The sequence below is a fragment of the Microtus ochrogaster genome, unplaced genomic scaffold (genome assembly GCF_000317375.1).
Source record: "Microtus ochrogaster isolate Prairie Vole_2 unplaced genomic scaffold, MicOch1.0 UNK8, whole genome shotgun sequence".
Lineage (NCBI taxonomy): Eukaryota > Metazoa > Chordata > Mammalia > Rodentia > Cricetidae > Microtus > Microtus ochrogaster.
The window spans coordinates 8,578,860-8,606,594 of record NW_004949106.1 but is presented as its reverse complement, the minus strand read 5'-3'; the positions used below and the strand labels follow the sequence as shown (position 1 = coordinate 8,606,594).

At 45.2% G+C, this 27,735-nt stretch overlaps 1 protein-coding gene across 4 annotated transcripts; it reads left to right on the top strand.

The window, feature by feature from the left end:
- Window positions 1–5,349: 5,349 nt before the first annotated feature.
- CUNH2orf88 (chromosome unknown C2orf88 homolog) lies at window positions 5,350–27,188 on the top strand. Of its 4 annotated transcripts, none has more exons than XM_005366376.3 (2): window positions 5,350–5,811; window positions 23,813–27,188. In XM_005366376.3, exon 2 carries the CDS (start codon window positions 23,981–23,983, stop codon window positions 24,293–24,295), a length of 315 nt encoding a protein of 104 aa, XP_005366433.1. In that variant the 5' UTR covers window positions 5,350–5,811; window positions 23,813–23,980; the 3' UTR covers window positions 24,296–27,188. The 4 variants fall into 4 exon arrangements, with proteins under 4 accessions (XP_005366433.1, XP_026644629.1, XP_013208946.1 ...); XM_026788828.1 differs by lacking the exon at window positions 5,350–5,811 and adding an exon at window positions 5,834–6,171; XM_013353492.2 differs by lacking the exon at window positions 5,350–5,811 and adding an exon at window positions 6,180–6,827.
- The last annotated feature ends 547 nt before the right edge of the window (window positions 27,189–27,735 follow it).

Here is a 27,735-nt window from a genome sequence, read left to right as displayed (position 1 = left end):
GTGTGTGTGTGTGTGTGTGTGTGTGTGTGTGTGTGTGTGTGTGTGTTTCTTATTTTCTCTTTTTTTCTTCTTCCTTGAAGTATGAGAACTCAAACTTAATAAACAATGTTGCCCTAAACCTAAGGATCTTGAAAGACTGAGGTAAAAACAACTCCAGACTAGTGAGTTATGCAGGGCGCAGCTTGTGAGGGACGGGAAGCCTCTCCCAGGCCACTGTCCTTCGGGTGGGATTTCCACAACATGATTGGTTTGGGCCACTAACCATACACTCATGCTAAGCATTGCACTATGAATTGCAAATCTGTGGCTTCAAGAACAACTTTTAGTACACTGTTTGTTGATCTAGGGTCTTTCTGAGAGTGTCTGCTATTTATCTTAACAAATCATTTGTTACGGTGTGCACGGGCCCCGTGCCTTGTAACTTAGATTCATCTTCCTCCCGTTCCTTCTCATGCCCCTCCCCTTCTCTTCAGTGAAGGCGGATCGGATTAATACAGACAAATTGGTATAAGTTATACAACTTTAATGTAAATAGCACACTCACGCAACCGGAGTTCCAGCGATGCACAGAAATAGGAAACAGGAAACGGGCGGGCAGCACCGTCTGCGCACCCCAATTTAAGTAAACATTTGCCCGAGGCCGTCCCGCCCCCAAAAGGCGGGCTCTCTCTACACTTCAGCACAGGATAGCAACAGTTATTCCCTTCTTCAACATCTGAGATATTTGTTCCACGGTTTGATCAGCATTTTCTCACTTCTCACTAGGCATGCGTGATTGTTGTTTTTCCTGTTAGACATGTGACCATTAATTTCGGACAGTTATTCTTTAGTCTCTCATAAATGTGTCTGTCATAGTTCAGAGGTTAGCTCCCCATCACTGCTGATGTCATTTCAGATAGAAGACCCATAGACTAAAGCCTTGCTTGGAGATACAGAAAACTCCCAGAAGCTTTGTGTTCTGTTCTCTCCTGTTTGGTTGAGACAGGGCTTCAGTATCAATGGGACTTACTCCTGGTCCTCCTCCCTCAGCCTCCCAAGTCCTGGGTTTGTAGGTATGTGCTATTATTGCACCTGACTTAGAATTCTCTATTGAATTGTGCAAACCGACTGTCCAGCCACTAGAGATTCCACAGCTTTGAGGGCAGTTCACCTTCTTTTCAGATCCTGGTAAACTGGCCAGGAGCTATTGCCCATGTGAGCAGAGGATGTAGGAGCTGGATGGGAGAGATTGCTGCTTGGAACCAAGGCTAGATTTAACAGGCTACTGAAAAAGGATGGCTGAGGCCTTGGAAAGCAGCACAAAGCAACCAAAGATTAAAAGCAATTGGCTTTGTTAATCCCAAAGATGGGAGGAGAAAGACCACTAACCCAAATCACCATGGTCAAATTAATAAAAGCAAGCTTTTTTTTTTTTTGATTCTTGTATATGAGCTGCCTCCCCCTAAGGAGGTATTCGACAGGTCCTCACTGGATGTGAAGGAGACAAGGCTTTCATAGCTTACGGGTAGGAGTCCAGATGGGAGATTTGATGGGAAAATAGACAGCGTTACAGGAGCAGAAGATAAGCAGAACAAAGTAGCCCCTCCTGAAACAAAGACATAGTCGCAAGATAGGCAATAGCAAAGTAGTCATAAGAACAGGTAGTTATAAAAAAGGTCGTTATAGGTGGTCATATAACCTTCTGAAACCAAGGTAGGGTTGCAAGGTAGTGCAACAACCTTTTGAAACAAAGACATAATTACCATTCCTGGGACATGCAACACAGAACCATTTGCGGTTAAGGTTACAAGTGGGACATAGCCTAATCCTTGAGAAGGAAGCAGAGGTCTAATCCTAAGCGGAGTGAACTTACTTTGTCTTTCCTGGTGGCTTTCAAGTCTGGGATGGAGGCAGGCTGGCTCTTCGGCTTTGGGCTCAGGCCTGGGTTCATATTTAAGTTCGACTGCACGTTGGAAGTGACCTTCTGTTTCCCGTTCTCTCCTATTTGAAACTGAAATGATACACACGTCACAGGACTATTATAAGGGGGCTGGGATGGATGCCAGGGGCTGGGGTTATGCTCCCAACGTACAGAGATAGCATGTAGAAGGCCATTGTGGTTCCCAGTTCATAGGTGATCAGTGACTAAGAAGGATCCCTCATAGTCTTGCCCAGTAACTGTCAGCATCACCTCTGTTAAAGTGGCTCGTGGTCCATCAAGGGTTAGCAGCTACATGGTACAGCCTAAACCATACAACGTTTCTAGACAGGCAAATCATTTCTTACGCTGAATGATCTGAAACCCGAGGGCCAATTTATTAAATATTTGGCAGTTGATTTGATTTCGGAGGAGAAATCTTGAATAGAATTTAAAACTGTTTTCTTAGACTCTCCCTGGGCAAAGGGCACAGACAAGGGAACGGAATGTTCCCCAAGGAGAGACTCAATTATGTTGATAACATCAGACAAATCGTTTTTTAATACTGCAAGAAATGAGATAATGGAAATTGAAACACACATGCCACAAAAAAACACAAAGCATGTGTAACAATATAGATAGTATATTTGGCAGTAATGACCATTTTAATATTTCTTTGGTGTTAGCAATGTCTCATATCCATAGCGCACGCGCGTGCGCACACACACACACACACACACACACACTCACACACACACCTAGGCCCTTGTGAAGTATCAGGTAAAGTGATGTTTTGGCCTTTAACTCTGTGAATGTGTTAGACAAGACTCTCTCAGCCGTGTGACTCAGGCTGGCCTTGAGATTTGAAGCCTCTTTGGGCACAGGGTCGACGGGGAGGGGTGGAAAGGGTTAAAGTCTGCAGGAAGGAAGGACAGACGGCATTTTTACACTCAGACAGTTTCTTAGGCTGCAGAAAACATTGAAGAGTCAACCTGGAGAGGAGGTTCTTCTGCTGAGAGCACAGGCTGCTGTTCCAGAGATTCGGGCTCCATGGCAGCTCAGAACTCTCTGGAACTCCCGTCTCAGGAGATCTGACATCCTCTTCTGAGCACTAGGCGTAGTTGGGATGCCCAGACACACATGCAGGCAAAAAATCCATATTCATAAAAAATAAATATTTTTAAAGGATCAATACACCATTTCTCCTCCTGAATTGTAAAGCTTTGCATCACAGAACTCTAGCCTAGTGCTCGACAGAGTGTGTCGGTCACCCAGTCACAGCGGTGTCTGGGGATCTCCTCCAAATCTGAACAAAATCCTGGCAAGTAAGAAAAGTTCACAATGGAATAGTCTCAAGCTTCAGCAGCAGAGGGCGCCACCTTCTCTGCAGCCACCTTTATCTGGATTCATCATATTGACCAAAACCAATCCAGTCCAGAGACAGGACTAGGCTCCCTCTGTCAGGACCGCCTTGGAACTGGGCTCCTGGATGTGAAGAAGGCAAAAAAAAAAAAAAACGGGCTGTGCCAAGAGGCCTGGCTGTGTTGAACTCCGGGGAGCCTCAGAACTGGCTTCCAGGCGTTGGCACAGGCTCAAAGACAAACTCTTGGCCATCCCTACCAGACCTAAGGTTCTTGACAGCTTGAAGTAGAGGTGAGGGAGGGTCTCTTCTGGACCTCGTAGTCACAGTGTGGCGACAGACCTGCTCCTCCACCGTCGGCCTCACTCGTAGGCCCGAGGTTAAGTGTGGATAACTCTTAGTAAAGACGGTCCCTGTGGTCTTGAACAAAGCCAAGATTAATAACATGTATGTGGGACGGGTAACACACAAATGGGTGAAGCGTTACTGTGTGAACATGCATCCCGATTTGGGACCCTGGGCACCCATGTAAAAGCCCAGGTGTGACAGTGTGCTTGTATCCTCCCGTGCTGGGGGGGGGGGGGGCCTCCCGTGCTGGGGGGGGGGGGTGCTGAAGAGAGGAGGAGCCCGGGGCTTGCTGACCAGTCAGTCTAACCAAACCCACCAGCCCCAGATTCAGGGAAAGACCCTGGGCCAAAACAGAAGGTGGAGAGGAGCAGAAGGTAGACTTCTGAGCTTGGTTACACTGTTACACGCAGCCATGGGCACGCACCCCCACACAGGTGCACGCGTGAGCGCGCGCGCGCGCGCACACACACACACACACACACACACACAGACAAAGAAAGCCTTATGCCCGCGTCTGGGGTGCTCTTCTGATGGAGTCTGGAGACATCCTCACCCACTGTCTTCTTCTGCCCTAGTAGCTAGGATGCGCAACCACAGTTTTCTTTGTCTTCTCTCAAGGACCGACACCCATCACTCAGGGTGTGGCCTAGCGATCTCTTAGAATCCTAGCAACACAGACTGACTGAACCTTAAAGCTGAGAAAGGCAAGGGCCAGCAAATATTACAGGAATTGGGCCTCAAGGTAGAGCCTTGCATTGGATCCTAATTATTCAGTGGAAACGTATGGGAATACATGCACCATCTAGGCACAATCAATTTTGTATCTTAAAATAATTGCTTATCAAACAAATCAATTTAATGATGTTCACACTCTGATGCCATTGGTCACACTAAATGACAAAATGTACATGTTTGAGCTACAGTATTTTTTCAGGTAAAAGTTACCTTAGCTGATTTACACAGAACAGAAACTAAAGGCACCCGACTTTCTTCAGGCTGACCTAGCTCTGACGGCTTCCCAAACCCCTCTGTTCTCAGGGTCGATTCTTTACTGAACTGAACCTTCAGAGAACCTGCTGGTGCAAGCCTATAGGCTTCAGGGTTTCCTTAGTGTGTGTGTGTGTGTGTGTGTGTGTGTGTGTGTTTGTGTGTGTAGGGGTACATGCAGGTGCATGGGGTGCAGGAGTGTGTGCATGCAGGTGTGTGGGGGTGCAAGAGTATGTGCATGCAGGTGCAAGGGATGTGGGAGTGTGTACATGCAGGTGCGTGGGGGTGCAAGAGTGTGTGCATGCAGGTGCAAGGGATGTGGGAGTGTGTGCATGCAATTGTGTGGGGCTGCAGGAGTATGCATGCAGATATGGGGGAGTGTTGCATTCAGGTGTGGGTTGTGCATGCAGGTAGGAGATGCAAGAGTGTATGCATACTGGTGTGTGAGAAGTGTGTGATTGCAGGTGTGTGGGAGTGTGTGCATGCAGATGGGGGTTGTGTGGGTGTGGGATTGTGCATGCAAGTGTGTGTGTGAGAGTTGTGCACGCAGGTGTGGGGGTGTGCGGGAGTGTGTGCATGCAGATGGGGGTTGCTTGGGTGTGGGAATGTGCGCATGCAGATGTGGGGGGGATGTGTGCATGCAGATGGGGAGTGTGTGGGGGTCTGTGAGAATGTGTGCATGCAGATGGGGGTGTGCAGGAGAGTGCGGGAGTGTGTGCATGCAGGTGTGTAGGGAGTGTGCGTGCAGGTGAGGGGGTGCAAGCGTGTGTGCATGCAGTTGTGGGGGGTGCAGGAGTGTGCTCATGCAGAGGCCAGAGGAGGCCCTCGGGTGGTGTCTTCAACCACCTTTGAACTTATTCCCTTGAGACAGAGTCCCTTGTGGGACCTGAAGTCTACCCTTTGGATTGGCTGGCTTGTGGGCTCCCAGGAATCCACCTAGTTCTGTGTCCCCCACATTCCTAAGGCAGGTCTCAGCCTCAGCATGTTCCTCTGTAATGCGAAGGAGCCGAAAGAGTTGTCAGTGAGGTCCCTCGAGGCATGAATTTTGCATTGCCAATCCATTGTGGAACAGGCTAAAATAATGGTTCTTTTGTCATTCTCTTGGGGCTGTTGCTCTCGCTGGGAATCTCGGAGACAGATGCAGGCATCACATGAAGCGAGCGACAGCAAGGTCTAACTGAATAATGGCCATGTTTGGAGGTTCCTGCATCGTTAAAGAGTAAGAAAATGGTCTTTCAGGATACTTTGTTTTGAGAAACAAGCGTGTTGGTCGTTGTGGATGGGAGGATAGAAAAGTGCAAGACCGGATGCGTTTTCAAATCTGTAAATACTCAGGAGCACTTTTGCTTCCCTCTCTCACGGCGCCAAGTCCTTGGTCGGGCGGAGTCTGCAGGGTAGAGCTGCGAGGTGTGAGTCTTGGGGTCAAAACAGTTTTCCTGCTAAGCCGGCACCAGGGCGGCGGCGAGCCTTCTCGGGGAGGGCCAGGGCCGGGGCCAGGCTGCAGGAGGTCACCTGCGGAGCCGGCGCCAAGCTGCAGCACCCGGCGTGCCGCGCCTGCTCCCACGCGGACGGAGATCAGGTGATGTCGCAGCCCAGGTGGCTCCGGGGAGGTGGGGCGGGAGAGTGAAGCGGCCTGCTCACTTAGCTCTCGTACTCGGTGATGATGATCTAGATCCCGCTGGGGAGGTGGCGCCGCGTGGATATATCGCGTGCCGGGGACCGGCGTGCGAGCGGTGGCCCAGCCCTTTGGATCTCTCTGGCTGTGCCTGGGACTCGGCGCTGGGTGGAGTAGCCCCTGGCGGTGCCAACGCGGAGGGCGTGCTCAGTAGCCGCCGCTTCCCTTGGCTCCACCTGCTGGATACCACCCGGTGAGGGCCGCGAACTCGCGAGTAGAGCGGGGAGGGCGGGCTTCAGCAGGAGGAGCCGGGGGCACGGCCGCTGGACGCCCGCCCTCCGGGAGTGGCCACTAACTTGACCCAGCTGGCGTTCACGAGACGGCGGAGTCACTGTCCCTGCAGCCCCGCCACGCTGCGCCCTTTCAGGCTGCAGCTCCCACCCTGACGCCACGCTGCGCCCTTTCAGGCTGCAGCTCCCACCCTGACGCCAGCGCCTTCCCCGGAGCAGCTCCTGACCCGGGAGCCCCGGCTGCGGCCAGGGGCATGAGGCTCGCCGAGCACCCACGCCGAGGCCGTGCAGACCCGCGATGGCTGCACAGCTACGCCGCCCCTGTGTAGGGTAAGTGAACATCCGGGAGGTGGGTGTCCTGTTCGGTTGCTGTGACCCTTTCCCATTCCAAGCCAGGAAAGCTGGAGTTGAGGGAGTTAATTGCATGGAACATTTCACAGCTGTCCCGGATACATCCTCACAACCCAGGTCCTTAATTGAGCCGCTAGCTCCGCCCTCCCGATCTTGTTCTCAGCCCTCAAATTCAAGTATTTCTTTGTGGGGTGCAGATTCCCTTCCCACCTGAAAAGTGAATGAAGGGTTTCAGGGAAAGGCCGCTACAGGCGCACGCCAACCTGTCAGGCTTGTGCTGAGTGGCACATGACGAGCCTTGGAAGCCGTGGGAGGCTGAATCTTGAGGGGAAATCATGCAAATGAGAAAGAAGTGGAAGAGTAGACCCTTAGGTTCCTCAGCCGCCAGAGAAGGCTCTGAGAAGCAGGGAGTTTCTGTCTCCGGTCTGACCCCTCCCCGTCCTTTATTGGTGGTAATACCACACTGTAAACTAATGACTAGCCACATAAACTGCTACATCTAAATATCAGATGGAGATTTTGAGGTACAATTTCAGGGAATTAAAGCGTCGATTTCTACAGTGGCAACATCAGCAGGCAAATAATCTGGTTTTCCTTCGAATGAAGGTGGTTTGTGGTTCCTGAGATAGCTCGCGTGCCCGTATAGATGGGGACTAACGTTATTTAAGCAGACTGGTTCTGGACAAAGTGTAACTTCCGATTTGACCCTTTTCTTCTTTCTAATAACTTTCTGGTACTTTCGTCTAGTGGTCTGCCTGCCCTGTCAACTTCAATAGACTTGTCCAAACCTCCCTTCTGGTAGAAGCTAGGTTTTGATTGGCCACTTCCAGGTCAGAAAACTCCCTGTGTGTTTGGAGGTGACTTCCCGTTTGTGTCAGCAAGGCCATGCTGACAAGGGCTTCTGGGGACCTGTGTCTCCTCAACCCCGCCCTAGCCGAGAACCTCCCGGCTTCTGAAATTACATGCAAGAATTCTTCTTTTTGCAAAGGAAATCTAAAACTTCCACCTGCAGTCCGTCCCACTCACCCCCCTCCCCCCCCCAAAAAAAAAGAAAATACAGAAAGAAAGGAGAAAAGAGAAAGGAAAGGCTTGAAGCGACAGTTGTGTTTGTTTGGCTGGCAGCTGTGAGGGGGAAACATTACCTCGCACAGTACATATAGGTGCTCAGAAGCCATGGCAGGCTTGTCTTTAATGAATAAACCAAAATTGATTAAACAGCGGTTTTATTGTGAACAGTCAGGACACGACTTTCTACCAAAAGTCAACTTGACCAAAACACCACAGATGTAATTTATTTGATGCCAGGTAGACTTTATTAATCTTTAAATTGTGCAGCTTCGTGCTTCCTAAGTGGACCGCTTTCTCTTTTGGTTTCTCTCTCTTTAAACCTTTAATTTCCACTTTAACAGAAACATTTCAACTTTGATTCTGACAGCCATTGTGTTAATTCTCCACATTTGGGAACGCCCAGCACGGGTCCTTTTGTGCTGAAGGTTGCACAGTTAGGAGCCCAAGGCAGGGTGGAAAGGCTGCGCAGTGAGGAGCCTGGGCCACGCTAGAAATGGCTCTGGAGGTTTGAACTTTGAAGCCTGGTACACACTCTTCTACAGATCGTAAAATGAGGCTAATGCTATCCACTTTCAGGCCCATTGCTGAACTTCAAAGAAATGAGGAAGTCAGAAGAGTGGTTGCCAATCTAGTTGGTCCCTATAGATATTAGTGCGTCAGGGAGTTCGGCGCTTAAATTGTTCTAGTCTGTCCGTGTTTTCTCTAAGGATTTCAGGAAAGGAAAGTTTAATCAAGTGCCTTGCGGGGAAATAGCCTCCGGGTTTGACTCCGAGGGAACCAGTCAGCTTCTGACTGGTAGAAATACAGACCTCTGCCCCACCCCAGCCTTGCCTGCTCATGCCTTTAATTTTACTGGAGATTTATGTCAAATTAGTCTATAGGGCTTGGGAATTCATTTTCTCCTGTATTGAGTATTAGATGCTAACATTGGGACCAAGTTGTGCGAGTGGTTTCTTGAGACCTTCCCACAGGTTTTTGGGAGATTCCCAGACGTTCATGTGTTCACGACTCGGGGTTCTCTCGGTTGTTAGCGTCTGAGTGATCGGAACGGGAAGGCATGGGCCGTTCACCGTCCGCTTGTCCTGTAGTTCTCCCCATCCTTGCCAGCTTGATGCTCAGAAGGCAGAGGACAGCCGCTTTCCTTCTCTAATTAATTAAAGCACCATCTGCCTTGGGATTCTAGGGTTCTGCTAACTAGGGCCCATGTTCCATAGCAAACGCACAATGCAGAATATGCACCAGGTTGGAGGCATCAGCATGTTGGTAAGTTCCGAGTTTTGGCAATAGTAAATAACTCCAGATAGCTTGTGGTATGGAAAACACTATATTTTAAGAATTCATTTCTTAAAATGAAGAGTAGAGAAATCACACATTTTCACAAGGGGCGGAAGGTAAACAGAGCCAAGAATCTAGGTGGCAGAGACACAGGGATGCCAGGGAGTCCTGTGGAGTAGAGGTGTGTCTTCTGTGGGTCATCAGAACATTGTAAACATTAACCCGAGTCCGCTTCTCCAACTCTGCAGAAGCTTTTGTATTTGAACAGCCTGAACAAAGCGAATAGCATCAAATCCACTGTTTATGCCCAGCATCTAACACACTGAAGACACACAGGTTTTTGGAGAGCGGACATACTTTAGAAACAGCCTTCCTCATGTGCTTTGAAACAGGGAAACATTCTGTGTCAAAGAAAAGAAAGGGAAAGGGAAAAAAAATGTTCCCCGTGAGGAATGCTCTCACCAGGAGAGAGCACTTACAAACTCAATAGTCTAGACACCTGGACATGAGAATTTTAGAGACTTGGGGGAATTCTGGAGTCTGTAGAGAGGAGATAGGGCTTCCCCATCCTTGAAGACAGTCTTTGGTGTAAGTAGGGAAGTGGGGAGAAGGTTGGGGTGCAGATAAGGAGTGTGTGTGTGGGGGGGGGTTCAAGTTAAGGAAGGGCCAGAAGCCAGAGATGGACATGGATGCTGAAAACAGCCCAGCACTGAGGAGGAGGAGGTACCGTTGTGTGAGTGCAAAGCCCGGAGCTTTTAAATGTGTTTCTGTGAGCCCGCCCTCCCCCGGACCACTGTCCCATCCGCCACAGGCAGCAGATGTGATAACTCCTTAGCTAAGACGTACAGAGTACGGCATCATGAAAGAATCCGTAAGCTCGAAATAGCCAACTTTTCCGAGTTCTTGTCTCTGTCCTAGCGTCCAAGTGCATTTGAACTCCGAGTTCTCTTGCATCTCCGCGCAAGAGCGGTGCTGCTTCTCAAGGCTCCGAATTAGACACACTGACTGCTGCCTGGAGGTTAATTTAGTGCTCAGCACTTAATTCCCTCCTGCTGTTTGCACTCCCTACCCGTTCTGATGGAGCTGAATTGGTTTCACTGTGTAACATAATGCCTGAATTGAATGTAGCGGGAAGGAAAGAAACTCTTTCGCTGTCCTATGTCAGGGGCGAGTGCTTGAGAGTCCAGCTGCAAAAAGGCTTAATCACGTGAACTTAATCACGTGAACATGCAACACGCGACACCACGTGCCTTGAGAATTCGGTCTGAGGTTCTAGATCATTCTTTCTTCACTAATTGGCGAGAAGCTACGTCTCACTTTGCTCCAGGACGTATTTATAGTACTGGAGGAACTAAGACTCAGTTCAGTATCTGCCCTCATCAGGGAGCCGCCGGGGAAAGCCTGCAAGGGCCACGGGAGACAATCGGCTTGGACGACACGACACGCGAGAGAGGCTTTCACAGCCAAAGAAAGGCGCACGCCACAGTTCTAACTTCCGGCTCCGGGATGACGGCTGCCAACCTTGAATTTATAAGTCTTTTCATAACTACAGTCTTATGACATAGCTCACTTAAAATAATCTGATATTCCTAGGTTAAGGAGACACTCCAGAGAAAAAGGGAAGGAGAGCGACTCAGAGCAGCTCTGGTCCCAGGCGGTTGAGGATCCCCACCTGTTTTTTTGTTTTTTGTTTTTTTTTTGTTTTTGTTTTTGTTTTTTTACCATGTCCATGGTGGAGCCTTGTTTTTTAGCATGTAAAACTAAACCACCTGGTTACCGAGGACCTGGCTTGCAGAATCTCACACATCATCCTTGCACTTCGCCATGCTATTTTCTCGACCTAGCACTGAGAACCCGGCCCCAGGCATGAACGCATAGGAGCTGTCTCTTGGTGGGCAGTCACACGCTGTATGCGTCCCTTGAGCCAGATGTTGGTGACCTTCAGATAAGTCAGGATTGTATTTATGCAAGTTCTAGCTTTTGCTTTTTTGACGCAGAGGAACATTAAGTGGAGTCTGTTTGTTTGACCATGTCGTTGAATCCTCCTGTAAATTTATTATATTTCAAGTGAGTGATTCTCAATGTTCCCAGAACAAAGACCCCCATTTAAGACTCAGTTTTCGTGGATCCTTACAAAAAAAAAGATCATGGAATTGTTGGATGAATTATCAGAGGGCAAATAATGACAAATATGCTGTCACAAACTCAGTGACATATTTAAAAAAAATAACTTAGGTATTTTGCATGCCTCTGCGGGGAGTGTAGTGTGTTTGGGCACACGCGTGTGTCAATGTGCCAGAGAAAGACACTGGTTCTCTTCTCCAGTCACTTCCCATCTTGGTTTTTGAGACATGTTCTGAGTCTGGAGCTCCTGGGTTCAACTAGACTGGCCAGCAAGTCCTAGGACTTACCTTGTCTCTGCAACCCCAGTGCCAGGGTGCTGGATGCATCTTCATGTCTCCTCTGTTAAGTACATGGTACTGTGGATTGAACTGGGATTCTTGTGGTTGCATGGCAAGCGCTTTACTGAGCCATCTCCATTGTTCCTTTGTAGTAATATGAGCGGCGGGGTTGCGTCCCCAGCACCCCAGCCACCTGGCTAGCTTATGCCCCGAAATAATTACACAGACACTGTATTCTTTTAATCACTGCTTGGCGCATTTCTATCTAGCCTCTTCTAGGCTAACTCTCTCACCTGGACTAGCCCATCTCTAATAATCTGCTGTAGCCCACAAGGTGGCTTACTAGGGAGATTCTAGCCTACGTCCATCCTGGGTCGGAGCTTCATCGCGTGTGCCTCAGAGAGCAGAACTATCCCCGCGTCAGCCCAGGAGCCGGGAGCATGGCGTCTCTGCTCCAGACAGCAGAGCTGTCGAGTCTGACCTCTCTTCCTCTTCCTCCCAGCATTCTGTTCTGTTTACTCCTCCCACCTATGTTTTAACCTATCAGGGCAAGCAGCTTCTTTATTTAATTAACCAATGACCTTCCTCCATCATTCCTTCAAGGAGGTTTTTTTTTAATGAATTAGCATTTTGATTAAGTATATTTACATGGAAACTGATAACGCATAAATATACATATGTGTTTAAGATGTGTGTGTATGTGCGTGCATGCATGTGTGTGTGTAGGCTTGCATTGATTCAAGGCAAAGCCCATTTAAAAGCCACAAGGTGAAGCAGATAGCTTCACAGAACCCTGTGAGAGGTTTAGAGTGTGACATAAAATGAGCCAACCATAAACACAACCTAGAGTTTAAAGTGAACTTTTAGCTGTTCTCTGCCTGTTCATCTATCTGACAGATTTGAGTTGTGGTTTTGCTTGGTTTGTTTTTTTGTTTTTTTATTTTTATTTTTTATTTTTTGAGGCAGGGTTTCTTGGTGCATCTGTCCTCACTGTTCTGGAACTTGCTTTGTAGACTAGGCTGGTCTCGGATTAGAGATTCGATTACCTCTGCCACCAAGGTACTGGGGTTAAAGGCATGCGCCACCACCCCTGGCTGAGTTATTTTCTTATTATTTTTTAGATAATTTTTCCTTGTGTGTAGTCTGTGACGGCTTCAAACTCTGGGTCTCCTGAGCTGTATAATTCCAGGCACCTGTCACTATGCTCAGTTTTATTAGGTCATTTTAAACTGCACTGCTTGCTTTGGTTTATTGATTTATGCCCTTTTCTGTATCATTTATGTCTGACTTACCTGGGATTAATTTTTCCTTTTTAGTTTAAGGTGAAATCGGGTGACCAATTTAAGCTGTGTTTTTGCTACAAGGATTCAAGTCTATATAATTTATTTTACATTGAAAGATTCATTTCGGGATTTTAATATATTGTAGCATTTATTGAGCTGGAAATAGATTTAATTCCTTTTCAATCTCCTCTCCACCCCATGGGTGACTTAACAATGATGCGTTTCCAAATACGTGGGACTTTTCCCACAATTTTATTTTATTTATTTAACAACTTTATTGTTTTAAAAAAAATGTAATACCAGGGCAACTGGGATATGTATCTGTAGAATTTCAAGCCTCGGCCTCTGTTCGACTCCTCTATACTCAGTCTGTCCTGGTGAATGTCCCATAAGCACGTGACAGGAATGCCCTCATTTCTGAGTCTCTGTTCAGTGGACCATGCTTAAAACGTAGATTCATTTTGTCTCTGCATAATCCATTCCTGCTAAGCAATATAAATCTCCCAGCTGTGTTGTGGCTTATTTCTCCTTTTAGTTCTGCCAAGTTATGGTTCTTCATGTATTTTCAAACTCTCAGTCACATACATATGTATATTTAAACTGCGCCTCTTACAGACAGAATGTAGTTCGTATTTCCAAAAGACATTTCGGGATGAGTTCTGGGTTCACAGCGTAATTGAGCGGGAGCTGCAGAGTCCTCAGACATCCTGAGCTTCCCAGACTGCCGGCACCCCATGGAATGACACCCGTGTTTCACAAGATGCAACTGCTTTGCTACGCCATGACCACCTAAGGTCCACACTTTATATTAGGGTTCCCTCTTGGTTTTATAAAATTCATGGGTTTTGACAAGTGTAATACCCAGCATTATAGCAACATAAAATACTTTCCCTGCCCCCAGAATCGTCTGTTCACCCGTCCCTTCTGCCAACCTCCATCCATCATCCTGTACCCCTGTCTTTCATTGTCTCCAGAGCTTTGCCTTCTCCAAAATGTCAGAGTCGGAGCAACACAGCACGCAGTCCTTTCAGACGGGCTGAATACCTCACTTCTGTCTAGTGCTGAACACTGTCCCGTTACCTAGATGTACCACAGTGGACCCACTCAGTGCATCCACTCAGCAACTGAGGGCTAACTGATTGTTCCTAGGTCTTAGCAGTTGCAAAAAAGACACCGGGGGGTAGACTTCTGGGTGGGCCTTCATTTTCACTTGGGTGGCGGCCAAGCAGTGACGTTGTTGGATGGTGGAGGAAGAGTGTGTTCACTGGGTAAAGAAGATGCTAATCTGTCTCCAACGTGACTACATCACCTGTGTTCTCACCTCCAAGGTGCAGGACCCCGCTCCACACTCAACTCCGTCTGGGGCTTTGGACTGTCCACTACTCTATTGGGTTATGCTGTATCTGAGTGCTGGTCTAACCTGTAATTCCCTAATGCCATATGATGATTTTCTTAACTGCTTAGTCGCCTTCCGAGTCTTCCATAGTGAGGGGAAAGTCTGCATGTTTTGATCAAATCCTTCAGTTTTATTACTGAGTTTTTGGAGTTCTCTGTACACTTGGATTTTAATTTTTTTTTTACTTTTTATTTATTTATATTTTAGGTATGAGTTCCCTGTATATACCAGTAGAGGGCACCAGATCCTATTATAGATGGTTGTGTGCCATCATGTGGGTTCTAGGAATTGAACTCAGGACCTTTGGGAGAACAGCCAGTGCTCCTGACCACTGAGCCATCCCTCCAGCCCATGGATTATAGCTCTTATCAAAGCCATTACAGTGTTTTTCTCCACGCTAGTGCCTGGTCTTCTCATTTTATTTAAGTGTCTCTACAAGAGCAGACCTTTTAATTCTCGTGAGAACAAGCAGTCTTTTACTGAGCATGCTTTTGGTGTTGGACCTAAAAAGGTCACCACCAAACCTGAAGTCATATATAGGCTTTTTTGTTGGTGGTGGTTTGTTTGGTGTGTGTGTGTGTGTGTGTGCTGTGCTATAGACGTGTTAGGTTTTAAGTCCACAAACTATTGTGAGTTCATCTTATTTTCTTTGCGAGTGTACACTTACTCCTCAGACCACTTGCTGATGACTGCACCCTCCACTTCTCAGTCTGGACCCCAAATCAGTTGGCGATATTTGCTTAATTTGTATTTCATTTCGCTACTATTTTTTATCTATCTACCTATTTTTATTTATTTGGAGAGCACTAATTTCTCATTTGTGAGTGGTTATCAGTTGGAGATAGCTTCGGGGTTGGGGGCGGAGGCTTGTATCCACTTCTCTCAGCGCTGAGATCATGTCTGACACAGATCTGGGCAGGTCCTAAGCCTGTTGCTATAGTCTCTGTGAGTTCATCCGTGTGTCAGTCAGTCACGCTGTGTTCAGAAGGCCTGTTTCCTTGGATTTTATTTTTTGACTAACTTAATAATTTGTTTGTAATTAGGCATTTTAGTCTATTTTCTTCTGAGGGGTTTTTACACGGAAGGTGGGCATGTGTCTTCTCTTTGTGTTTTGACTGTCCTTTTGAATTTGTGCTTCTGGAGGCTGAACTGCTCATAACGTTAGTCAAGGCTACCCCAGAGGCCCAGGCCTGGCCACGTTCATTTGTAGTGGGTTTTTGTTTGTTTGTTTTGGTTTTTCAAGACAGGGTTTCTCTGTAGCTTTTGGAGCCTGTCCTGGAACTAGCTCTTGTAGACCAGGCTGGCCTCAAACTCACAGAGATTCGCCTTTTTTTCCATCTTTTTCTTCTGAGCTTCCCCTTTCCTGTCTTCTGAGTTTAAGGCATGCAATTCTTCACAGCTTGGATACTGAATGATACTGAATTATCTTCTTTGTGGCTGCTTTGTTTTGATTTTTAAATATTTCCCTCTCATTTTCCACGGCTCGCTTATTTCAGATAATATACCTCCTTCTTCTTGCGTTTGTATTTTCTCTTAAATTGTACAATGTCAATTTTGCCAATGAGATTCTGATTAATTTTCATGATCATATTTTTCCTTCATGTCCTTGGATATATTTATTTGAAAGTTTGAGTAAGTTCTATTAAATTCTGTTAACTATTGAATGTTGGGCAACATGGGGGTCTGTCTAGCAGTGTGCTGGCTAGTTTGACGTCAACTTGACACAAGCTAAAGAAAGGAACCTCAGCTGAGAAAATGCCTCCATATGGTCTGGTTGTAGGTAATTCCATAGGGCATTTTCTTAACTGGGGCTCCAGGGAGGAGGGCCCCGTCATTGTGGGTGGAGCCATCCCTGGGCTGGTGGTCCTGGGTGCTGTAAGAAAGCAGACTGAGCAAGCCACTGAGGAGCAGGCCAGTAAGCAGCTCCCCTCCATGGCCTCTGCATCAGCTCCTGCCTCCGGGTTCCTGCCTGGTATGAGCCCCTGTCCTGACTTCAGTGGTGGACTGCAGTGTGGAAGTGTGAGCTAAATCAACCCTTTCCTTCCCAGGTTGCTTTTGGCCATGGTGTTTCATCACAGCAACAGAAACCCTGACCAGGACGAGTAGCCATCTCTTTTCTTGACTGTAGGTCATTTTCTCATTTCTCTTGGTCACTTGTCTTTCTTACTGGATGTTGTGTATTGCTAACATTTTGAATAGAGTCTGGATTGTGTCATCTTTGTTTAAATGATGATTTTACCCTTAAAGTGAGACTACTTCTGTTCAGCCCATGTGCATGCCTGGCTGCCTCTGTTTAGAACTGAAGTCTTCCTGGAATATGACTTTCTCACTTATTCATGTGTCGTCCGTGACTGTTTCTGTGCTATGAGTATATTAGCGGGTACTTGCGTCATATGCTGAGTGCGTGTTTGTCTGTTCAGACGGCTTCAACCAAATACCATAGACTGTTTACAAACAGCAGGGACACGCTTCTGACTGTCATGTGCTACATTAGTCCAGTTCCGCCCAGACATCAGCAGATCCAGAGTCGGCCCTGGAATCAAAGGTGCCGCACCCTCTCATGGCAGTGAAGGGCAGGAGTTTGGGGTTTCTTTACAAGGTCGGCATTACTGTGATCCTATTTCCCAGAGTTCCCAGTTTAACACTGCCATGTGAGGAAGGAAATGTCAGTACGGCATTAGGGGAGCCGTCATAAGCACTGTTTACAGTGATGGCTGAGCCGTGAAACCACATACTGCCTAGTTCCTTAAGACCTTTGCCAGAGCCTTGTTCTTGTTATTTCTTCTTTTGGGAACTAATATATATAATTATTTTTATACACACATATACATAGCAAGATACTGTTAAAATATATATGTTATATATATATATATATATATATATATATATATATGCTTTTTTCTATGCTCTCCTATTAGGTCCATCTGATGTGCAGCTGGCAGATTGTCCCCCACCCAATGACCTTCCTCTTCCCTCCACTGTTCCTCAGCTGTGCACAAGTTCCTTAGCTTTATGAGGTCTGCTTGTCCACTGTTGGCCTCAATTCCTGGACCAACAGAGCCCTACTCATAAAATCCTTTCCTGCACTTATCTTACATGAGAGTGCCTATGTCCTCTGACAGTGTTAGCGTTTCTGGGTTCAAACTCTATGGTATTTGATTCATATACCATATGAATCTATTTTTTATGCAAGTGACAGATACCGGTCTGATGTCATTCTTCTCTATGTGGACGTCCAGTTTGCTAAGCAGCATTTGTTGATGCTGCTGCCTTCTCTCCACTGTGTTTCTGGCCTCTTCATCAAATTTCAGGTGGCTGTCAGTATATGTACCCATTTTTGGGTCTTTCTCTTTTTGTATGTTGCTAGTACCACACTGTTTTTATTACTATAGCTCTATAATATATCTTGAAATGTGGAATGATAAATCGCTCTACTACTGTTAGGTTTTGTCAGAATTGCTTTGGCTGTCTTGGGTCTCCTCTGACTGTGTATGAATTTTTGGGTGCTGTTTATTTCTGTAAAGACCGATCTATGTATTTTGACTGGGATTGCATATCACATTGCATATGCCCAATCTATATCACATTGGACAGGATGGTCATTTTCACAATATTAATTCTAACAACCCACGAATGTGAGAGGCCTTTGTATTTCTTAATGTCTTCAGAGATTTGGCGTTTTCATTGTAGAGATCCTTTTACCTCCTTGGTTAGGTTTATTCCAAGATATTTTATTGTCTGAGCCTATTGTGAGAGTGTTGCCATGACCCCTTTCTCAAGAGTATTTGTTGGAGAAGTAAATAAAGATGCTACAGGGTTTTGTAAAGTTGATGTTGTATCCACCACTTTGCTGAAATTCTTTCTAGAAGTTCTCCAGAAGACTATATGTGTGTGGCCTCTTATGCATAATATATCATCTGCAAATAGGGATAATTTGACTCCTTTTCCTATTTGTATCCCTTGCTGTACTGCCCCAGGTAGTACTTTAAGCACTAGATTGAGGAGGAATGGACAGCCATGTCTTCTTGATTTTACTCGGGTTGAGTATTCCTCTACTTAGGATAATGTCGGCTGTGGGTTTGTCATATGTATCATTAATTGTGCTGAAGTTTATTCCCTCTGGTCCTGTTCTAGGATTTTTATCATGGAAGTCTGTTGGATTTTTCTCTAAGATTTGTTTTTCCTGTGGCTATTGAGATTCTATGATGTTAATTAAGCCCACTTATATGATTTATTACCTTTATTGACTTATGTACATTCAACCATTGCATCTCTGGGATAAAGTCAACTTGTTCCTGCATGGTGAGTTAATCTTTTGACATGTGCCTGTATTCTACTCACAATTACTTTATTGAGAATTTTTTTTTTAAATTTGTGCCCATCAGACACATTGGCCTACAGTTTTTTTTTGTTTTGTTTTTTTTTTTTTGGTGTGTGTGTGTGTTCCTGTTTCGTTACCTGTATTTGAGTAATACTGGTTTCATAGATGGCATCTCGGAGTGTTCATTGTTTTTTTTTTTTTCTTAAAATTTAAGTATTGGCTGAAGATATTTGAAAGTCAAAGTTGAATAGATATATGCTTTTAATTCATTTGTCTGGGCTTTTTTGTCAGAGGTTTATTATTATTATTATTATATTGTTATTACTGTTTCAGTCAATTCATTTGTTATGTTCAGGTCGTTGACCTCTGTTGGTATAACTTTGGTGTTTCTATGTACCTAGAATTCACATTTCTTTTACATTTTCCAACTTGATGGAGTGCTGGTTTTTTGAGTATTCCCTTATAATATTCTGAATGTTTTTAGTGTCTGCTGTAAATGTCTCACCATTCATTTCCATTAATTTGGAGCCGCTCTCTTTATTTTGGTTAGTTGGGCCAAGAATATGTCAATCTTGTTTATTGTTTCAAAGAACCAGCTCTTTAGACTCAATGAAATAAAAAAAATATAAAGGATCAATAATTTCTACTTTGGTTTTTATTTCTTGCTGTCTACTGGATTTGGGCTTGTCTTCTGTCTTTCTAAATTCTTGAGTTGTATCATTATGTCATTTATTTATGCTCCTTCTGGTTTTGTTTTGAATATAGGCATATGGAGCCATAAGGGGTACTTGAAGAACTTTTTAAAAAGTGCCTCAAAGGTATTATTGTGTTTTCATTTAGTTCCATAAACTTTTAAAAATTTATTTTGACTTTGTTTCTGTAGTGTTCATTGTCCACTAATGAGTCGTTTAATTTCCATGAGTTTTACACTTAAAAATGATCGCAAACAAATTTCTATTAAGTTTTATGCATCATGACTGAAAAGGGCAGTTGGAATTATTTTTTTCTGAATTTAAGATTGTTTTTTGAAACCTAGGATGTGGTCTATTTTAGAGATACTTCCGTTAGCTGCTGAATAGAATGTATGTTCTTTGGTGTTTGAATAGAATATTCTGCTATTAAGTCCATTTGATGTAAAATGTCTAAGGTTTCCCCTATTCTTTTTCCAGATGAGTTATCTACATGGATAATATGAGTTATCTATTTATCTATCTATAAAGTGCATTATCGAAATTACCTACTAATACTGGGCTGGTATTAACCTACCTTTAATTTCAGCACTATGCTTTTTTGTGAAATCGGGTGCCCCAGAGTTGCTCCATGTGTTTAGTATTGTAATGTTATCTTGGCTAATTGTTGCCTTGATCAGGAATGAAGTGCCCCCCTTTTCCTCCTGTGTAGCTTTAGTTTGAAGTTGAATTTTGTCAGATATGTGGATGGCAACCGCTGCTTGCTTTGGTCCCCATCTGCTTGGAGCACTCTCTCTCTCCATCCTTTCCATTTAAAGTGGCGCCTACAGCCAAGTCTCTGTCGATAACAGGAAGATGATGTTGTTTTAGTTCACTCACCTAGCCCATGTCTTTTGATTGGAGAATTGAATCCATACATTTTTAAAGTTATTATTCAAGGGTGTGTATACTGCAGTAATTTTCTTGACTTTTTTGCTGTCTCCGTTGTGCTTTGCATTTCATTAATTATAGCTTAGTTTTTTTTAAGAGTCTCTTGGACATGTGTATTCCTCTCTTCTGTCTAAAGTACTGCTTCCAATATTCTATAGGATCATTTTGGCAGACACGCAGTTTTTAGGCTGTTTATATCAGAACTTTTTTCTCCTACCGTTTCTGTTAAATAGTTTTCCTAGATACAGTGGTTAAGGCTGCCGTCATGTCTTTTAGAACTTTAGAAAGCATCCCATCAAGCTCCTTTGGCTTACAAAGTTTCCACTGAGAAATCCGCAAAGAATACCTTGGTGACGTTTTTTTTCTCTTGCAGCTTTAAACACTCCTTCTGTATGCATAATTAGAGTTTTAAGTGTGGTAGCCCATAAGTAGCTTCTTTTCTGGTCTTGTCTCGTTGGTGTTCTGTATGCTTCTTTTATCTATAAGGGTTGTCTTTCCTTAGTTTGAGGAAGTCTATTTTTATATTCTTAAGCTCTGGTCTATGCCATTGACTTGGGATTCTTCTTTCTCATCTACGCCTTTAATTAGAAGATGCGGTCTTATCTTGGCATCCCACAGTTCCTGCATGTTCTTTTCCTGTGTTTAATTTTTTCATATTCTTTGCTTGTGTGGTCTAATTCCTTCATCTTCAATATTCTATCTTCCACTTAAACCATTCCATGTGTATGACCTTCCTCTGCATTTTTTCTAACTGGGATACTACCATTTTCCAATTCTATCTTCATTTCAGTTTGACTCTCCTCAATATTTCTGTCTCTTTATCAAATTTGTTTTTCAAATTCTCGATTGCCTTTGTCATTTCATTCAGCCTTATTTTTGTGGGGTTTGTTTGGGGGGGGCATCATGCAACACATTTTTTTCTCTTTATGTTCTAAGTTCGCTGAGCTGTTTTTGTCTTAAGCTCCTTGAATTCTTTGATGAAGTCTGTGACTGTTAAGATCTGTGCCCTGCACCTCAGTAAGGTGATTCTTACTAGAGAACATTTCTAAGTGACTGCTTTTTAGAGGAGACAGTTTTGTTCTTTTGTATTCTGTTTTCCGATGAGGTTTGTGCATGTGGATATTTTTCTTGTTGGTTGTATGTTTGATGTGGACCCTGCAGATGGGGAAGCACACTGGCTGTGTGTTCTGTCCCAGGTCTGGAGGTTGGAAGGGTTTGGGAAGAGCCCCTCAGTCTGAGCTGGAGCACTGGATGTGGGACTGGGCTCTATCCACAGATTGAGGTGAATGCAGGCAGTTTGTGGAGCCGCTAGGCTAGACTAGAGCCCAGAGTGCGCTGGCCAGGCTAGACCTGGAAGGTAGCTTTAGGATGGGGAGATAGGATAAGGTCTAGAAGATAGAGGTTGCTGAGCAGGTGCATCCTGGTCCAAACCTGGAGCTTGGGAGAGTGCAGATGGGATCCCTCAGAACGGGCCCAGAGGAGTGGTGGTGAGTGCGGGAGGCATAGCGATGAGAGAGCAGGCTTACCAGGCAAGGTCAGAGCGCAAGGTGCTTTGCCGTGGCTGGAAATGGAAGACAGGTAAGGATGGGGCCACCGGATAAACCTACTTCTGCCCCTTTGTTTATGAGAGAGTGCTCTAATCATTTCCATGTTAATTCTGTCCAGTGACGATATCACTTCTCAGTCCAAAATAGATTCTGTGGTAAGTAAATTGCATGCTCTGTGTTAGAGATCTGTAGCCAAGGTAGACCCAGTGTCAATGAGCTGAGTAGACCCAGTGTCAATGAGCTGAACAGAGCAAACAAGACACTCAACACATTCTATACCCCCTTTGGAAAACCTCCCTAAAAACCAGAACATGAAGCATGACATACAAAACAAATTTAAAAGCAGAAGCCTGGAATTCCTTATTTTTAAAAATTATTTTTATTGAACTACATATCCCCCCTTTTTATCCTTACTTAGTGGTGGGGACTGTGAGTATATTAAGAGAAAAACCATATATTTAAAGAAAAATGTAAAGCAGTAATTTCCAAAGGGTTAATTTTCCTAGACTTTGAGTACAAACTATTAAAAGTGAGTTAACATATGGTAGCTTTTACTTTCTAGGGACCAGAGGTCTCAAAAATAACAACTTTCATTTTATGACATTTTGGTGTTCTTTTTGAAATCTATTCAGGTACTGTGGACAGGAATTGGTGGCTTCATCTGTGCCCTCCAGTGGCTGCATGTTCTTAATGTAGCCACCTATAGAAAACCCTAAAGTCCCATCTTAAGTCAATTCATTCAGTGACAACACCCACTTAAGACGCAAAGGCATGCCACAGAGTATAGCCTGCTCACTGTTTAAACACCAACAGGAGTAGCATGAGGGTACTCTGGTATAAGAAACCTTTGTTTTAAAACAACTTCATAGGATGTATTTCATTCAGAAAGAAAAAGTAAAAACCCAGGTGGCTCCTGAATGTCTGTGTTATCCAGTGCACACACAGATGTGAAGACCATTATCCTCTTCTCACCCTTAAGTTGTAAAAATCTGGCCAGGGGACAAAGTCAGACCTGAACAGCAGCCTCAGATGGGTGAGCTCACACGGATGGCAACAGGAGCACACTTCACTTTATTCTTCCTAAGAGTAAGAATCAGAGATCAGCAAACACTTCCTGCCAAGGACCTGTGGGTACCATCTGTCCTAACTATCCAGTGTCACCATGGTTAGCAAGACCCAACCATACACCATACATAAACAAAGGAGCCAAGTCCTGGTGAACTTTCTCTGTAGACAATGTTTTGTTTTGGTTTTGAACGTTTTGGAAGCAGCAGTGGTTGCCACAGCTTGCGCAGCTGTGGGTGTGTGGCCACGGGGGATGAAAAAATGGCAGACACACACAGAAAAGCTGGGAAGAGGCGGGATACTTACAGTGCACACTGCTAACATCCATACTCCAACCAGGGGAAGGCTTTGCTGTTTCCCTGAGCCTGGAGCCCTGGGATCCTAGAGAGTAATGTTCATGACATGAACGCTCGCTCATTCCTGCAGGGGGACATCTGCTGCCAAAGGGGGCACCGTCAAATCAGACGCTGAATAAAAGGACCCAGATTTCAAATGGTTATTTTGAAGGATTGACTTTAAAACTGCCTAATTACATCCTGTGGGACACCCCCACCCATGGGGGCAGCAGAGGGAGGGTGGGAAGAAGAGACAAACAACAGAAAACACAAAGGTGGGTGACTTGGGAGGGGTTTGGTGGTTTGATGATATGACTAAGGAGTAGAAGGTTGTAGGGAGACTATGCTCAAAGTACATTATATATGTGTGAAATTGTGAAAGAATAAAAAAGAAAAGGAAAAAAAAATGTGGGTGGAATTCAGTCCAAGAACGATCACTTACTTGTCAGTGTAAAATTTTACTTTACTTCATTTACTTTGATATGATTTTCAAAATGTCTGGCGAGTGTCCTGTCGTTCCCACTGAGTGACTTCTCCAGCTTTGGCTCCTGGGGTTGGTTGCTGAGAACCCCGCTTTTCTCACAAGGAACTAAGGACTTCCAGGTCACCACACCATGCAGAACCTTGCGGTGACAACTCCCTTCTCTCGGCAGGTGAACACAAGACCCGAGGAGTGCTGAAAGGGGCCGGTGGTTGTCAGAGCGGCCAGAGAGGAAGCCTGGTCACCGCTGCCGTCAACACCCCTGTGCTGTTTCCCAAAGATGCTGTTGACGTCGTCTTAATTAACACCGCTCGCCTTCAGTCCGCCAAAACTTTTCATCATGGGCTGCATGAAGTCAAAGGAAACGTTCCCCTTTCCGACCACATTAGACATCCACAAGCTACATGAGAGCGAAATAGCTTTCATGCCCGATGACAGCTGTCAGACCAGGACCCCTTCTCCAGTTAGACCCCAAGTCCAAGAGGAAGTGAAGACACTCCCGGAGCCCAGTCCCGTGGTCCTCGAGTTCGCAGAGCGTCTGGCCAATGAGATCGTGCAGGATGCGTTGCAGCAGTGGGCGTGTGAGAACATCAAGTACTACAACATCCCCTACATCGAGAGCGAGGGCTCGGACACTGCCATCGCCACCGGGTGACGGCGTTCCGCTAGGCTCTGGATGCGGTCGGTGCTAGTTTAAATACACGAGAGAAGTTTCAAAACCCCACCTGAATGTACAGCTGTGTCTATGATATTAGGGTAGCGACGCTTATGATGACATACAGTTTTAGGCAGTTCTATGTTAACATCGATGTATATCTGCTCCATCTTGAATTTGGGTCACAGGAAGGAGGGGCAGAGGCCTTGTGGCACCCAGCAATCAGCTGAGCTGTCTGCCCAAGCATGTTCTCCCTGAGGCAGTGATGGCATATCACCAAAGAAAACACTGAATAAAAAGTGCCCAAGTTTCAAATGGTTATTTTAAGGGATTGACTTTAAAATGACTATTTCTGTTAATATATACCAAAAAAAAAAAGCCCAGACCAGGAAAAAGGGGTTTCCTTAAAATGTCTTGACAAAGAACTGAACTCCAGCCATAGTGGCCCACAGCCTGTCTGCAGGCCAGGGACTGCCCACTTCCTGACACCATAACTTAAAATCAGAGAGCCAGCAGGAAACGGAGCGGCCTCGGATGCTCTTACTAGGAAGTTCATTTATAGGTGAGAAGAATAACTGTCGCCCTGGGCCTCAGGGTCATCCCACTGCTTTGCCTGGATGATTTAAACATTGCCCATTACAGCCATCTTTAAAGGATAATTTATAGGAGCCATGACATTAGTTTACGGGATTGAATTAAGAAGCCCTTTGACACCTTTTATCCAATGTCTTAATGACAGAAGCCCAGTCTGCAAGGTGACAAGCCAAGCCCAGTGTCATGGCTAAGCGTGGGTAAAGCCTCCTGCAGTGCTGGGGTGGGTGCAGAGCCAGCATACAGGGGGTTGTAATTCTCCTCCACTAGACAGCAGAACAGAACACTCCTCCCCAAGGGAGCACCTATGTGGGATTTAGCAGTCACAGGGTGCTTTTAGCCACAGTTTATAGAAATGTTATAAATTAAGCATTTATAGTATATACATTAGTATATACTGTTTTATTTATTTAAAGAACTATATAAAGCCCAATAGTAACAGAAGACATTGGGCAAAGCCAGTGGAAGAATGGAGCCGACTGTCCAGGATTGTCACCAAGCTGTGCTAGACACCAGGTCTAACTAGAGAGAGAAACGGCCCACCCACACCAGCCCTTCAGCTATGTGGTTTATCAGCATCCTTGAAACCCAAAACCACTGGAGAAAGGCTTTTGGTATCGCTAATGAGATAAATAGGTACTTGGCTTTGCCAATAACAAGAAACGTTGCCTCTAGTTTTCATAATGTGCTGAAATCCAAGCCAAATAGAGTGAATTCTCCAAGTTTTAGGAGCAGAGAGGCTGTTAAAATGAGCTGTTTTTCAGTTTGCTTTCAGATACCTGGCCACTCCGCTAATTTTACTAAGCCATGGGAAGCATAGTACCCCGCTACACCTGCAATCCACACATGCAATGCTCACAGAACTACAGCAACCCCTCCTGTTCCTGGCTCTGCACAGACGTCCCTCCCAGAGTGGAGCCCTTTCCCGAAGTACAGTCTCTAGTTTGTGGAGCAGCACAGCTTCCAGCATCTGTGCTGATGACTCGGGTCACCAGTTTCTCACTCATCTGGTTTCTCCTATGAGGTCACCTGGTGCAAGGTTTCTTGTTATTCAAAATATACAATTAAGTATATAACGTATGTATGCTGGTCATAACAAGAAGACATGTATACAGAGATAACAGCAAGTGGGTTGGGGTTACACCTGAGTATTTCAACTTCTCGTTCCTTCCTTGTTGACCCCCACCCCCCAGGGTGGAGCAAAGGTGTCTGCTGCCACCCCCTTTCAGCAAGTATGAACGGTTTCAGCGTGAAGTAAGTACTGTGCTCTCACCTAGTCAGGCTTTAACGATATAGAATCTTCTAAGAGACCTGTCTTTGGAATATATGAGAATTGCACATCCGCCCATGAACAAGGAACCATGAGGCTTACCTAGTAGGTGGATAAACCGTGTGTGACAAAGGAGTTGAGCAAACTTTATACCACACTGGATAGTTGTCAGGACAGAGTTTGCACTTAGCGAGACACTGTTGATAAGAAATCAGCCTCCTTTCACGCCTTTGCATTAAACATCTGATCCTCATTTGAAATCTTTCATTAAGGAGAGATGAGCGAGAAGGGAGGCCCATAAGCAGAAAGACGGCGGACTCCTTCAGTACTGGACTCCTGGCACGGTGCTCATAGCATCCGTGTACGGGCGGAGGGATGCTATCAGCACACGGTCTCCCAGAGGCAACCGCAGAGGGAGATCAGTGGAGGAAATCAACGTGCCAATCCTTATGTACTAAGACTCTAAATGCCACAATGCGCTTCGCTGTAGTCTCTGGAACCGTCACCTTTTGGTCACGGGCCTTCAATCTAGAACTCTCCCATCTTAGCTGCCTTATCAGTTCTTTGCAAACTACCTAGACCTGTTATCACTTAAAGCACAATTTTCAAGGGGACGCAAAGGACTTTGTATCAAATGTCCCCTAGGCATTAAAATAAATGCACAGAAATGGGAAGCTATGCACGTCCTGCTCCGTCCCCACTGGCCCTGTGGGAGGGGACAGAGTACATGCCTACACTATTACTTTAGAAATCAGAAGCTATACATGGACACCTGATGTCAAGAAACACTAATGTGTATGTCGGTCTATACACATGTGGTATCTGTGTGAAATGACGCAGCCAGCCATGGGTTTCCCCGCGGAGCCGGAAGTGCTAGCTCTAAAGAATCCGCTGTCACTTTATCTACGAAACTCATTTTGTTAGCAAAGTCCCTTCTGTAGGAGTTAACTCGGAAGTGCTATATTTTCCCAAAAAAAATTTGTGAAAATGTTTTTTTTTTTTTGCAAATATAATAAAAATCCAATTAAATGAGCTATCAGTACTTACTTGATTGAAGCAAACACTTGTGGTGTGGTCCACCGATGTCTCACATAAAGACTTCTAGGATGTCTTGCTAACATGGACACAGACAAGCCCTTGGGTTAAGGTCTCATTTTGGAGCTTTAAGAATATAGCTGTAACACGTGGTCAATATCGTGGTATTATTTCTGGACTGTCTGGAGAAAAAGGCCGTCATGATAAAAATTAAGAGCTGAGGAAAAGTAGCCTCCACCTGTGTGGGGGAGGTGTAGGCATGAGCCCAATGTTCCTTTCAGTTCTGTTGGTTTTGCTCTTATCTCAATTCTCTTAGTTTTTCTAGGAGCCTGGGATGAAGGAGAAATTATACCAAGTTACAAAACAAATGATTAGTTGACTCTAATATATACCAAGTTACAAAACAAATGATTAGCTGACTCTAAAATTATCCTGACATAAATCTGCCAGGGGCTGGGGAGATAGCTCAGTAATTCAGAGCACTGACTGCTCTTCCAGAGGGCCCAGGTTTACTTCCAGTGCCCACATGGTTACCCATAATCAT